This window comes from Atractosteus spatula, chromosome 1 (assembly GCF_055471065.1).
Source record: "Atractosteus spatula isolate fAtrSpa1 chromosome 1, fAtrSpa1.hap1, whole genome shotgun sequence".
Lineage (NCBI taxonomy): Eukaryota > Metazoa > Chordata > Actinopteri > Semionotiformes > Lepisosteidae > Atractosteus > Atractosteus spatula.
Window position 1 is genome coordinate 57,553,003 of NC_142706.1, and position 14,640 is coordinate 57,567,642.

At 37.4% G+C, this 14,640-nt stretch overlaps 1 protein-coding gene across 1 annotated transcript; it reads right to left on the minus strand.

Moving 5' to 3' along the window:
• Positions 1–2,250: 2,250 nt before the first annotated feature.
• On the minus strand, positions 2,251–6,636 carry LOC148841336 (uncharacterized). Its single transcript, XM_088912060.1, has 3 exons — positions 6,576–6,636; positions 4,782–4,919; positions 2,251–3,887 (listed from the first exon to the last, which is right to left on the minus strand). Exons 1-3 carry the CDS (start codon positions 6,618–6,620, stop codon positions 3,027–3,029), a joined length of 1,044 nt encoding a protein of 347 aa, XP_088768186.1. The 5' UTR covers positions 6,621–6,636; the 3' UTR covers positions 2,251–3,026.
• Between the last annotated feature and the right edge of the window lie 8,004 nt (positions 6,637–14,640).

The window sequence follows — 14,640 nt, forward strand, 5'->3', positions numbered from 1 at the left end:
TATAACATCCATGGCATTTTACATCTGAAAACCTCATACAAAAGAAGTCTCTAGCCATGTAGTTTATAAGTTTGTAAATAAAGTATGCAATGGTGAACAGATTGTGTTGAAATAAGATACTACAAATTCTGAAAGAAAATTCAGAAAGTGAAACCATTATAGTCAAATAACTGCATATTTCTGGCAACTTTATTTTGCAAATCTCTCTTTTACAGCTGCATAAATTATGATCCAAAATTAAGATTTTTTTCCAAAATCTGCATTGAAATTAGGGGCTTCAGATTATAGAAATTAAACAAGAGTAAACCAATTTAATTGCATTCTCCAGCTTGTGAAGTTGTTCTAAATGCAAGGTTTTCAGAAACTGAAAGGATTGTAGTAACAAAAAATAATAAAATAATGATTTTTATTGATAACTGTACAATAAAGAGAATATACAAATAACATTGTCAGATCTATAGATTATGTTCAATTCTTGGAACCTTTCCTAAACGTAAAACCTTTTCTTCATATTTTGGTATATGACAGAGATTTTATATAAGAATGTGCCAGTGTAAATGTAGAGAACAAAGGAAAATCTTTTTTTGAGATTTTAATAGCACAGCAATGTCATGATTGGATATGCTAAAATTGCCAATAAACCTTTTTAAAATGATTTTTTTTGTAATACTTTCAGCCTAGTAAACACAAATTGGATATACAGTGTTTACTATACCTATTCCCTGGCTAACAACAGCCAAGCTCTTCTCTTTAGTACACAAGGAAAGGGCAGCATTATATGAGGCCCTTTTCCTGTTTCAGTCAGGGAGGTCCTTGGATCAGTTACTAAAAATCATATAAACTTGGCATGTCAGATGGCGTCTTGTTTGCGATTTTCTTAACGAACTGATAAGTAAAGAACCCCAATTAGAATAAGGTATGCTTATGGCGTTTCAAAGTGTTTCCCCTTCGATGTAACTGATGACTTTGCATATAATTGTACCACCTTGTAATTTACATCATTTAGATCGTTGTGTACAACTGACTTGTTTTGATTGTGCATTGCTGACAGCCTGGTTACAAAATGGTGGTCCAAGAATGTTGCCCACAGCTAATACTTGCTAACTACAAATGAAACAGTGCTCTGTTGAAGTACTGTATAAGAGAATGGAGTTCAGAAACGGTTTTTATAATCCTTCAGCTTTTCATTTCTCAGCATTACTTTAGTTATTGGTATATATATGGCTTTTCACTCAAAAGGTGCTTCCAAATGCTGAAACTGCTTAACTGCTAAATGGATATTGTATTGTCTGCTACTAATATTGTAAAAGAGATCTCTTGGGAACAAAGAATCTAGCACAACCCAAGTAAATCCTTGTCTATAGAAGATAAGACAATGGAATGTGCTATTTGTAAGCCCAATGTTTAAACATATTGAAATAACTGACAAGTGGGTACAATTTAAACTTGGTACCGTATGTATAGTGCATTGAGTGGTACATAGTTGAGTTTTTAAAGTTGTTTTGGTCCTGTATAACCTGAGTTATAAAAATCTTTAAATATCCGAATAAGCAGGGAAAGAGCCCATAAGCTTAGTCCTTACATCTAGTCATTTTGTTCTAGAAATGTTATATGTACTGAATGTGGGGAACTTTTAAAATGACTGCTCAGAGGAAAAAAACAATGGTGGTGAGCATTTAAATGAGTAGTGTCAAAGAGGAACTTACACCAACTGAAAAAACATGAGTGTTCGAAAAGGGAACCATATGTGCCAGTAAATGTGAGTGAAGATTTCAAATGTTACAGGTGCACATCGAAGCACATACACTTCACACTTCCATTCCACTGCATGTCTTTTCTCTAGCTACTATTTAAGTGCAGATTTTTCTTTAATGAAACCTTTAAGTCCATTTAAACTTTGTAATACATTTAAATCTCACATGCTTCTGTTACAGCTAACACCGAAGGAAGGTGTCACTGTTAAAAAATAAATCACTGTGCTTTGTTGTTTCTCAGTTGTTTCTCAATTGTTTCTCAGTAATAGTGGTGAAAATTGATCTTTACAAAAATAATTACATTCTTGTGTTTCAAATGGATATTTTAACAACTTGTCTGGTGTAGAGAGCCGCTGGCAGGTACAACATCTGGAATATACACCAAAGGCATTGATGTAGTTTGTCCTGTCCTTTCTCTTTAAAGTAACTTAGGTTTATCTAAGTTAAAAAGATCAAATAAATGAGGAAACAAAAATACAAAGGAATTGTGTTTCGAGTTAAAGGTTTATTTATAAAAAAAAAGTTCTTACAGAAATCAATGGTGCTAAATTTGCAGATCAATAGAAGAACAATACTATTATTCGTATTATTCTTATTAGCATTTGTAGATCAATAATATTGAACGGACCTTGAAGAAGGAGTCTGGCAAGGTCAGGCAGAGGGCATGTAATGACACGGCAGATTTCTATTCTAACAATGCCTTAAAATCCCATTTAGCCAGAAAGTACACACTGTTCTTATAACATTTAAATAATGTATCATCAGCAGCTGTGAAAGTAAAGTGTCATTCTGAAAGTGTTGCTGTCATTGGAAATGTGTGACACAGAAATGTAATGTGGATGAAACTTCGCTGCACAGCTCTCTCACACATTGGGAAGAAGATGGCAGAGGGCTGTGAAGCTTCAGAAAAATGTTGATGGTTTTTTCTAGTATATTAGCGTGGATGAAGAAATTTAAAGACAATGTGTCTTGGAAGAGCCTCTAAGTGAACCAAGCTAACTGGAAAGCACTGATTCAAGTGTATTGGTTTGCACAGTACAGTATGTGATACTTTACCACATCATTATAAAGTGTCTGCTTTGTAGAACTCAGTCTACTTTCAAGGATTTCATACTTCATGTTTGGTGATACAGTTTCCCCTAATATAATATACAGTTATATTATATATACTGTATATATTAAAATATATTATATATTATATACAGGACTGTATATAATATAATAATATAATGTTTTTTACTTCTGTATTAGCAAAAGTACAGGGTGTATGGGTCAAATGACAATAGAATCTTGCTTCACGGTCTTTTGTATCGTTTTTCGTTTTCTCTTCTGATGACACGACGATTGGGTTGGCGAGTGGCTCTCTGCATTAGCATGCCCTGAGAAACTCTCAGAACAGCTTTCCTCTGGATTGATTGACTGTGAACCAATGACGGAGGCAACTCCCGAGTCCTTCGACACAGTTCTTGGGAGAGTGGTGCTCCTCTTCACTTCCTTTTCTTTGTCATCCAGCCTGTTTATTTCAAACCCCTCAGGGAAAGCTTTGGACACCTGGTATTTGCTGGAATCGGAGTAGAACCGAGAATGCTTGGCTCTTCTAATGGAAGAAGACATCGATCTGTTAAAACACTCACACGTACTGCTGCGCTTGGAGCAGGTGCAGGGGAAGAAATAAGGGGTATCGTACACTCCGTCCCCATCCAAGCCGCCCTTTTGGTCAAAGTCTTCAAGAGAAGCTCTGCACGACTTCATATCCACGTAAGGAGACCACAACGCATCGCCTGAAGAAAGGTCAATGCCTGTCCAAGAATCATCTGTTTCCCCTTGCGAGGCTACTGCAGGTCTGATGCTCTGTCCTTCGATTTGTGGCAGAGGGTCCTCGTAATCAGGAGGGGAGTAGTGCTTGAACATAGAGTCCGTGTGCTTAATCTTGCGTCCGCTGGAGATCTGAGAAGATCGGAATGCCTGACTGATCGGAAGTGTGACGGAAGACTGCCTCGTAGGCGCCCTGCTGCTGGTGGCTTGGTCAGCTTTCTCAGGGAGCTTTTCGGAAATCACTTCTGTCACAGACTGTAGAGCTTTATCATTCACTTGTTCATAGATGGTATCTTTTTCTGACAGCTTCTTCCATATCTTAAGAAATAAAAAGTTTAAGTTAACAATCCTCTAATACAGTACATTGCCCAATGCTCAATATACTGTAGATTACACTTTGGAACTACTGTAGCTTTGTGCGGATGACATGCAGTAACCAGTGCACTGCGCTCCTGAATGTTCTTAGTGTATTTATTTGTTATTATTAGCAGAATGAGATCATTAACTCATTCTTTAATTTTTATTTTCTTGAATTTGAACGGTATGTACTGTAATTTGAGAGCATAGTTGTGACATGCCCCAACAGGATCAATTACTGGTCATTCACGAGCTCCGAGCTCGCACACAGGCGCTCCCAAGACAACAGATAACTCTGCCACACCAAGAGAGCAGGTCCTCTGCCACAGCAGAGTTATACACTGTTCAGGTTTCAGATGGGGGCGACGACACTTCTCTGAGCTCCCCCACTCAGTGCCCCAAGTCCTGTTATACAATGGGTACATGTTGTCTTGGGTATTCTGTTACTGTATGTCTTTTACCTGCCTGCTAAGCAAATTTCCTATCTAGGCCAAGAAAAGGAAGCACTTTAGTTGTACGTAAGTACAGAAGTTTTTCTTTTGGTTTTACTGGGTAAAACAGTACTCTATGGCATATTAACTCCAGTAGGTTAATAGTCAAAAGCCACTGGATTATATGTTTTGAAAGTATTTTTTATACTTCCTACATCTACAGACTTCAATCAATGTCACATATTTGGTATAAATCAGTGGTATCTATCAGAAATTAAACAATAAATGATATGTAATTGAGTATGGAGTTATGTATTTGGAATTTAAGCTTTACTTAAATCAGCTTTCAGCCATTTAAGTTAATATTACGTATAAATTGGAAAAATAAAACAAATATATTTCATGTACAAAATTGTTGACATACCTTTTCGAATTTCATTAAAAGGATGAACACACCAATTATTATTGCAATGCAGAGAAGTAAAACACCAGCTAGCAATGTCAGCAAAATCACATTAATGGAAGCAACATTCAGATCTTGAGTCTGACCTTGCACAGGTACCTGAAACAGTACAAGAAAAAACACACTTAAATTGTTAGAAGCAGCCCAGGTACATTTTTTTTGCTTCTTCAGTACAGTAATCTTTTCCAGACTGTCAAGATTATTTATTTTAATTGGGCAGCATGGTGATGGAGTTATTAGAATTGCTCCACTTACAGTAGAGGTGTTCTTACAGAGGTGATGGCTTGTGATGGTTTTACTTTAATTTACCTTGGTCTTCAGTTTGTTTTGGTTAACAACACTTCCCATGTGTGTAGCTTTACAGACGTATGTGCACACCTGTTACAAATCTAGCTTTTGCCATTTTTTGCCTAGCTTTTGCTTTATATTCAATACAACACTTAGAAGGTCCCATAGTTATTTTGCATATAAAACGTATTGTATTTGCTTACACAAAGATCATAAGTCAATACATTTTTTTTCTGACAGGCTGTATATTCAAAAAGTAATTTGCATCCTTGCGTACATTTTCCTAAATCATTTTATAGTTAGAAATCAGGTAAATGTAATACATACAAACATTTAAACAAAGAGCTCTAAACAATTAGCTTTTTTGACTAGTAGTATACAACAACTATTTAACTTTCAACTTTTTTTCAGAAACTAATGAAGTTATACTGTACAAAGGAAAAATAATTACATTTTCAGAATGTTTTTATCATTCTTTACTTTGTGTTTCTGTCTTGCTTTTAGTCTTATTCACAAAATAAAAAAAATTCAAATACATCAATGGAATGGCTCTAAGTGGACGTTATTAAAGCATTTAAATGGCTTTGTTCCATGTACAGGAGATGTCTATATCAATTCACCTCTATCTTTGAAAACTTTAATGTGTTTTGGTTAGATTTAACTGTTTTTATGAGTGGTATATAACTGTGAAAACATAAAATTATTTTCAATCTTTATTAAATCAAAATATTGCTGTATCAGACTGTTCACAGATCACCTAAATATAGAATCTGTCATTTACTGTTGCCTTTGACCTGTTAAAAATTGATTTCAGACAATTAAATTATTTCAGCAACATTGCAGCATTTAAGCTTATACAACTATAAGGCTTTTATTATTTTTAGCTATTATTTTTTTTATATTTTACCTGAAATTCATGTGCCATACAATGCCAATAATGCCAACATAAATTAATGAACCTATGAAATGGTTCTGTAACTATAGCTACAGAAAGTAAAAATACATTGAAAAGAAAAAAAGAGCAAATAAAGGATTTCCTGCTAATAAAGCAGGAGAGATACAATGTACACCTACTATGAGCCCAGGGGACAGCAGTTATTCAAGCCACAAACCAATTCAAACAACAAATTAAGTAACCATTTCACTTCAAATTTAATTCAAATTAACATTACTATTTCAAATTGGTGAGAATATTTTTGTACAGTACTTGCTTAAATTAAAAACATTGATCTTGAACTAGTTCAGACACTTCACACACAGTTCTATTTACATTTTGTTATGTTTTCCTGTGAAGTCTGTAAATGCAAAAATCTTTCATTACATGCACTGTAGAAAGTCTCAAAGTAACACTAAAACTAAGCAAATATGCTTTTTCTAGTCATATAATTAGCATTATTACAAGGTACACACTTTGTCATAAATAACTTGTCAGTTTTCTTTAAATTGACCAAAAAGTATAACTCTTACCAGTAGGTACATGCAAGTAAGGTATAAAAGTATTGTTCTTCTCATTATTTTGCAGGTTTGTAAAGAGACAGTTCTGTTCCAGATAATGACTACATTCATTGGGGAAATTCATTTTTTATGTCTGTGAAAAGAGGAACTTATTTCTGGTAACTTTTTTTTTGGCCTAACAACGATGTCATATTTTAAAGGTGCAGCCTTCAATGATAGGGGGAAATACTCAACACAGTTTTTGATGCCCACTGTCTGGTGTGAATGGAGCTGGCTTTAGAGAACACTATTAGGATTTTTCAACACTTCACAAAGATGACAACACTGTAACAAGAGGTGACAGAAAATAAAAAGTCAGAATTCTCCTACAAGAAAAAACACTTCGTTTTTTTAATTGGCTATGGAGTTGCAAGAATTCCAATAATGGAGTTTGTGATTTTAGTTGTTAGGGTTAAGCATTCTTTTTTGCAGTACAGTTGTGAGAAAGAGTTTGTGAACCCTTTTCGAATTATCTGGATTTCTGCATGAATGGGTCCTAAAATGTGATCTGATATTCATCTAAGTCATATTAATAAATAAAGACAGTCTTATTTAAAAAATAACACACACAACATTTTACATTGTCATATCTTTATTGAACAAATGGTTTAAACAATCAATTTCTTTGATGGAAAAAGTATGTGAACCTCTAGCATAGAGACATCTTGAAAAGAGGGTAATTGGAGTCAGGTATTCCAATCAATGAGTCAGGTGTTCCAATCAACTGGGGTGTGGGCTTGACCTGCACTGCCATATAAAAAAAATCACACAATTTTGGTTACCTGCTCTTCACAACAGAATTTTGTTGAAGTGCAATATGTTCCGATCAAAAGAGATTTCAGAGAACCTCAGAAGAAGAGTTGTTGAAGCTCATAAGACTGGAAAGGGTTAGAAAAGGATTTCTAAAGACTTGACCCTCCCTCAGTCCACAGTCAGGCAGATACTGTAGTTTACAAATGGAAGAAATTCAGCACCATTGCTACTCTCCCTAGCACTACTGGAACAGTGTTCTGTGGACAGATGAGACAAAAGTTGAACTTTTTGGTAAATGTACTGTATATAGCGTTATGTTTGGAGAACACAAAACACTGCATACCAACACCTAAACCTCATCCCAACTGGTGGAGGCAGTATAATGGTGTGGAGTCACTGCCTCATGACTGGGAGCTAGGCCCTCAGGGGTAGAGAAGGAAGAGGAAGACTCCCCTGACTCCTCGAGAGTCACATTGCGAGGTGCTGCCTCACGACCAGGCTATGTCCTCGGGTGATAGAAAGGAGGAGATTGAATCGCTGAGAGTCGCATGAGAGGCGCTGCCTCGCGACTGGGAACGGATCCCAAAGGGGGAAGACAAAGAACCCCTGACTGGAGGAATCACTTTGAGGGGCGCTGCACGAGGGGTTGAGAATGAAGAGAAAGCTGCTTGAGAAGGAGGGGAAAGGAGTCCCCTGACTCGCTGAGAGTCCCTTTGAGGCGCTGCCTGGCAACTCAGGGGACTGAGAGCAGGAGAATTAGTAGGTAGCTGTTGGGAACTATGTGGCCGGGGGTCCGCTCTGGCTCATGCTATGAGAACCTGCCCAGAAGGGGTCAAGGTGGAGCTACCATCCTGAGTTTGGGGAAGTGAGCTTCACTTACCCCCCCCCCCCCCCAGGGAATCTGGACACAAAGGGAACATGAAAGAAAGAGGAAGACGAGGGAGGAGGAGGGAATTCAAAACTCTAGACGTGTGTGTTATCATGGTTGGGGTTTAAATAGGAAAGAGAAAATTGACTGATAGAAGGGATGGAGCACCCCCTGCTTCTCCCCTCAAACCTTCACCTGTTGGTTTGGGATGGTTTTGCATTGGGCTGTTAGCTATGTTTTAGTCATTTGAAGAACTTTTAGAATAATTTAGGACTTGACCCGAGCTTGGCAAAGAGTGACACTTAAAAAATCAACAACATTTTAATTCAATTTTTACAAATTCAATCTTCCATTCAAGTTGCATTTGCATTGGATTAAGTTAATCCAAATTCTTTCTTCGGAAAACCAATACTTTAAAAATAAATATATAAATGTCCATGTTACATTTTTGTAAGAACTGTGTGCTTCAGGGAAGTTGTATACAGGCTTCCTCTGTTTCTGTTACCTGATTTTCACCAGGCCTGACACGAAACAGTTCAAATTGCCTCATCATCTGTGCCATACCAGCTCTCACTAATGAAGTGATATACTGCCTATACAATAGTTAAAGTCATGTGAGAGAATGACTGTCAGTCATTCATGAATGCTAATGAAACGAAATGATGCCAAATACATTCGATCATTATCCAAGATCTGTAATTGTTCTTCTGAAAACATACCTACAGTAATACGATTTTTCTGCAGTTAACATTATGGGAGGAAGCTGTTTGGAATTCTTTTCTTTTGTAAGTTATACTGAAACTTCCCATTTTAAAAACAATATGTTCCCCAGAAACTGCACTGCCTTTACTTTTGGAGAACAACAAAGTGGTGACTGTTTCGAATTATCCAGACACATCAATGCAATAACTTTGGGATCAGTTTCAAAATACTGTACACCTCAATTTAACTCAGTGTAAGAAAATATGAATATATTATAGTGTAACGTCAATGTCGGGTACCCTGTACAATCTTCCTAATTACATACATATCTACTGGTACATCATCTGACTGCACAAATGGAGTTTGGGTCCCCACATGGACAGCCCCCACCAACCCCAGTTACCCCTACTAATACTGGGAAGGGGTGATGTCTTCTCAGGAATCCTCACTCTGTCTCGTACAGTAACTGTAGAAAGTGTACGAGAGAAACCGTGAAAGGTGACATGGGGAGTGGACAGAGGAACTCCATTCTTTTAGTGGTGGTAGCATAATTGAAGGAGGTCAATTAATTACCAGCTTCAGGAGTGTGCCTGTTGTTGACAATGGTAAACTCGTTACACAGAATTATTGACATCACATGTGGCTTGCATTTCACATGTTGTTACAGCAACATTGCAGCCAGAAAATGAGCCATCCGCCTCATTCAGTGTGGCTGTGCTCCTCACCATATGGAAGGCTTTCTTCTTCAGTCTGGGATCATATAGCTCATTGTATCACTGGATCTGTATCCCAATTAATTTGTGAAAAGCAGAATGGGCATGTAATACTTCAATATCACCTACCACTGCAGAACTGGAAACTGTTTTAAACATTCAACAGAATCTTTAAATGTCACTGGAATGTTTCCTAGTCTGCACCATTTCATGGTATAGGCGGACACAGCAAGTACAGATCATTAACAGAACAGTGCCAGATTCGATGACCTATTTCACGTGACTTTTGAGACTTTGTCAACAACATTTTTTGCCAATGGTGTAATGATCTGATAGTCAAAATTACAAACCTAAGACTTAACTCATTTCGCTTGAATTAATGTGTAATACAAATCAAGGATCTAAGTACTTGTGTATGACTCCAGTATTATTTTTTCACTGGAAGCAGATAAAAGCAGCTTTGTGAATCGGTAGTAAGGGGTCTAGATTTCCAACCAGAGGATCACCATTTCAGTCCTGAGTGGGAAGATACTGTTGGATCTTTGAGGGAGGTGCTACACCCTGATTGCTCCATTAAAATGCCCTGCTTTAAAAAAGGGTACTCTCCATGTCATCATTGTGAATGACAATTTATTATCAATTTTCTTAAGAGTGTAAAAAATATTTACTGTACTTAAAAAGCTCTAAATCTGGTACAAGCACAATATTTTAAAGTGTAAAAAAAAGCCAACACTGCACACACTCTTTTGCTGTATTTTAACGACTCTCAGTGTATTTTGATACCATGCAAAAAAGGAATTTTGACATTACATCTCCATAAAATAGATTCTTATTATTTCAGTTTTGAAAAAAATAACATGCTTAACCATTTATGGCCCATATTGGTGAAGTAAAGTATGGAAGATAATATCATCCTTCGAAACAATTCTGCTAAGTATTTTCTTAAAACAGCCTTGTGCTATGACATGAGTCCTCAGTGGAACAAGTAATAGGTTTATTCCATGCTGAAAAAAAGAAGAAAGAAAACGCAACGTTTTGGCCGTGGAGTTAGTTTCTGTACTCTGATCAGCCCTAAACACTGATTAAACGGTTTCAAACAAGGATAGACTTTAAATGAGTAACCAGTACAGATGCTTTCCAATAGTTTTGCCAAAAATGGTAGCTCTGGAATAGATCTAAAATTGAAGAATTCGACTTGTTTAAGGCAAGTTTATTATAGTGGAGATGATTGAAGATAGTAGTAAGAAACACTTCATAAGTACTTGTGGAGGATCTGCATCTAGTGAACAGTTGGCAAAATGCATTATCAGAGCTAAATGAGTCAGAGTAGGGGAAGACAAACTGAAAGTCTGAAAGAACTGTTACCGAGCAGCACTGGAAATCATACGAATTTGCATGGCTATCGATTACATTTGAAATAGTCTACCTGATAGTGTTGATCTTACCCTGAATCAAGGAATCTGTTACACATCTCGACAGAGGAAGTGAAGAAGGGGTTCTGATTATATTTAGAAGTTGGCTTTCTGTCCTAAATAGTTGTCAGGGATTTTTACAGTTACAATAATACTGAATTAGCAAGCTTCATTGTCTGACACAAGTGCCTTATTGTGTTAACTCAATAAATGGCATTTATAAGCCTCAAGGTGAACAGTTTCCTCCTCAAACGCTCAATTCTTCGACCATGTGTTTTCATCATTTATTAGCTCATCAGTAAACTGAGCTGATTACCAGGTATTTGAGATCAGTCAAGTTTTAAAAGATGCAAGAGAGCTCATAGAATTGAGAGAAATATTAGTAAAACCTTCAAATAGCTCATTTAAAAAAAGACTGGCTTTCTGACTAAGACAGAACGTTTATAATGAGAGTGGAGAATGCCAGAGGAGAAACTTGCTTCACATTCCAGAAGGTGACAAGATGCTTATGATTTTGAGACTGTGAGAACAGTATGTCAAACAGCACTGCCAGAAGTCAAAAATGCCTATGTCAGGTCTGTCACATCTAGATTTCTAGTAAAGACTAAATCTAAAGTGTGACCTTTTTTATGAGAGGGTACAGTACATGTACAGTACGTGCGGAGGTGCACCAAAACAGACTAAAGACTTTGGAAACGCTTTACGAAAGCAGAGTTACTTAGTCCACATGAATATTAAGCACACCTACAGTAAGATCAGGACTTGATCCATTGAACGGCAGACCAGTGACAAGTTTGGAGATTTCAGTGATAAAATGTGCATTAGATTTCAGAGGACAATAAACAAGTAAGGCAGTAACAGCCTGAGGAAATTTAATTTTAAACACAAAATGTTTGAAGGAGTTAATAGGAGGAGTAGGCAGTTAGGCACAGATCAAAGCTGGAGAGGTAGAAAATAGCCAAGCAATCACCAGAGGCTGTATTTAAACCTTCTCCTTAATAACAAGCATAGGCTGGAGACATTAATTCATTAAAAATACAGCAGCGTCCATCATTTAGCAAAGTTATACTAATAAAGAGCTTGTCTAGGTTATTTTCAGAAATGAAATCATTAGGAAGCAGCACCTCTCTGTGCATTTACTAGAGAGATCTTCATTGGGTCAGGAGTTCAGATAACATGGAGACCAGAATATTCTGTGAGAAGATTTTGGTCTGTTCAGGATTTCATGAGCCCAAATAATATTATGTAGAGCACTGTCCATTTTAAAATTCCTCAGGTCATGAAGCTGATTGGGAGTACAGGTGGCCATTGTAAAAAAAACTAAAGCTACAAATCTATGGAAAGAAAAAAAAGACCTGACCAAATGCCATGGTGATCAGAATCCATGTAGGTCAGAAAATAGAGGGAAAAAAAGAACAACAGAGAAAAATGTAAAAATTTACCAAAGGGGGAAGCAACAGCCAATTTGTGCTTTTGTCCTCTCCGTCGTCCACCGAAACACCTTTTATAAATAAAACCATACAGTATACGTCCTCAAGTGGCCTAGTCAGAGCCCTGACCTCAGTCCAAATCTATGGAATGACTTGATGGATTGTTGCAGCAATCTGAGTGTGAACAGTTCTGGAAGGAGGAATGGCATATGCTGCCAACTCTAGATGCCGTGGTACAGGTATGTGAGTACAGACCTATCCAAACAGAATTATGGCTGTAATTCAAGCATAAGTGCTTCCACTAATAACCAACTCGGGATGTGAACACTGACACCACACATTTTCAAGGTTTTCATTGGTGATTACGTTTCAGAATGTTTGAACATTTCTTTTTCGCTTGGAGTAACACGTGTGTTACTTTGGGAAGGGTGTAAAGAATTTCTGTAATGGTAAAAACCAGGGATAATAACATATTTGGAGAGTTGGGGAAAAGCTATGTTGAATGAAAAAAAATATTGATTGCAGTTCAAAACTGATACATGGTTAAACTATAGGGAACTGTTTAGTTCAGTATTTTTTAGTGAAATCTGATAATTAAGTAGAAATTGTCCCTGGAACATTAATAGACCATACCATTATAAAACCTGTATAGACTGGCTCACTAGAACAGTAGTAGAGATGACTGAAAATTGACTTCTTAAATAATATGTTACACAACTTCACAAGAGTCATAGTTGACAAGCTTTTTGGTTCATTATGGAAATTACTTAAATTTACACTATGAAGAGCCTCAGTTTCTCACAGTAAATAGCAAGCTTAAAAATTGAAAAAAAAATATAATTGTTGAGAACCTTACCAAAGATTTCGAAACAATTTGACTGAACGTTCTGCATTGTATATTGTCAGTTTGAGGAAAGGGTGAAGGAGAGCTTTGGAAAGAAATGGATGGAAGAAGGTGAGGAGAACCGTTATCGGTTTAGTTTTTGAACACTCAGCAGGGGTTGGTTGTTATGGGTAAGAAGGTTGTAACAGTTTTTCCCAAAAACTATATTAACTCAGACCTGTAGACAGCAGTAATCAACTGCTAGCAGTAGCAGAATTTGTTTAAGTGAGGCAAAGTCGTCAAAGAATAATTTGATATGAATTTAAGTCACCAGGAAATGATTGGTTTAACACTCAAATTCTACAGAACAACTGGGAGTTGGGAGGCATGGTGGGATAAAGGTTAGCATTGCAGTCACACAGCCCTGGGTACAGTTCCTGGGGTGCTATCCTTGTTTTTTTAAACTTTCTATTTGAGGGTGCTATCTGTGTGCAGTTTCTACCTTCTGTTCCCGTGTGGGTTCTCTCTGGGACCTCCAGTTTCCTGAAAAAAATGGCCCTGGTGTGATTATTCACGTGTTAGTCATATTTAACTAGATTCATACTGTGGCGCCCTCGCCTGGCGTTGCGGCCGACGAGCGCCCGGCTGAAGTGCGCGGCGAAGGGCAGGATGGGAGGAGGAGCCAAAGGGGGGGCTGAGGGCTACTGGCCAGCGAGGGTTGGCCATCTGGTGCGGTTGCACATTGTTGAGGGCTGTTGGGTTGTCATGTACAGTAAATAGTTATCCCCGGTTTACACCCTTTTATATCTGTACCCACTTAACCACCTTATACATATGTACCTGTACTCCAAGTGACCCTAGTGTGTTACAACCGAGTAATGCTGTTTTTGTTTCCAGTTGGCTTTTCTGCTGTGTCGCCAATAAAGAGCAGTTTCCATTCTAAAAAGACCCTGAATTCCTGTCTGCATCCCCACCGACCCCGTCTCGCTACAGTACTGCATGTATACTGGGTACGAAGTTTTTACATAAAGCTTATGTTCCGTCACCTAATTTCAACTGATGAATGTTCGTTAACCTGCGGTCTATTTAGTAGTACACGTATTTAATAATAGTACAAAGCTTTGCGGTATTGCCAAGTTAACCTTATTTACTTTACTTTGAATGAGCGCGAATGAACGTGTTACAGTATATTCCTCGCACTGTCACTATTGTATTGGGACAGACGAGATTACATCTATTTAGTAGCACAGAGCTTTGAATAAATAGGGAGCGGTACTGCCTAAGTGTTCCTCAGTTTACTTCGCCCGTTTTGACTCGAGCCTGCTTAGCATGAATGA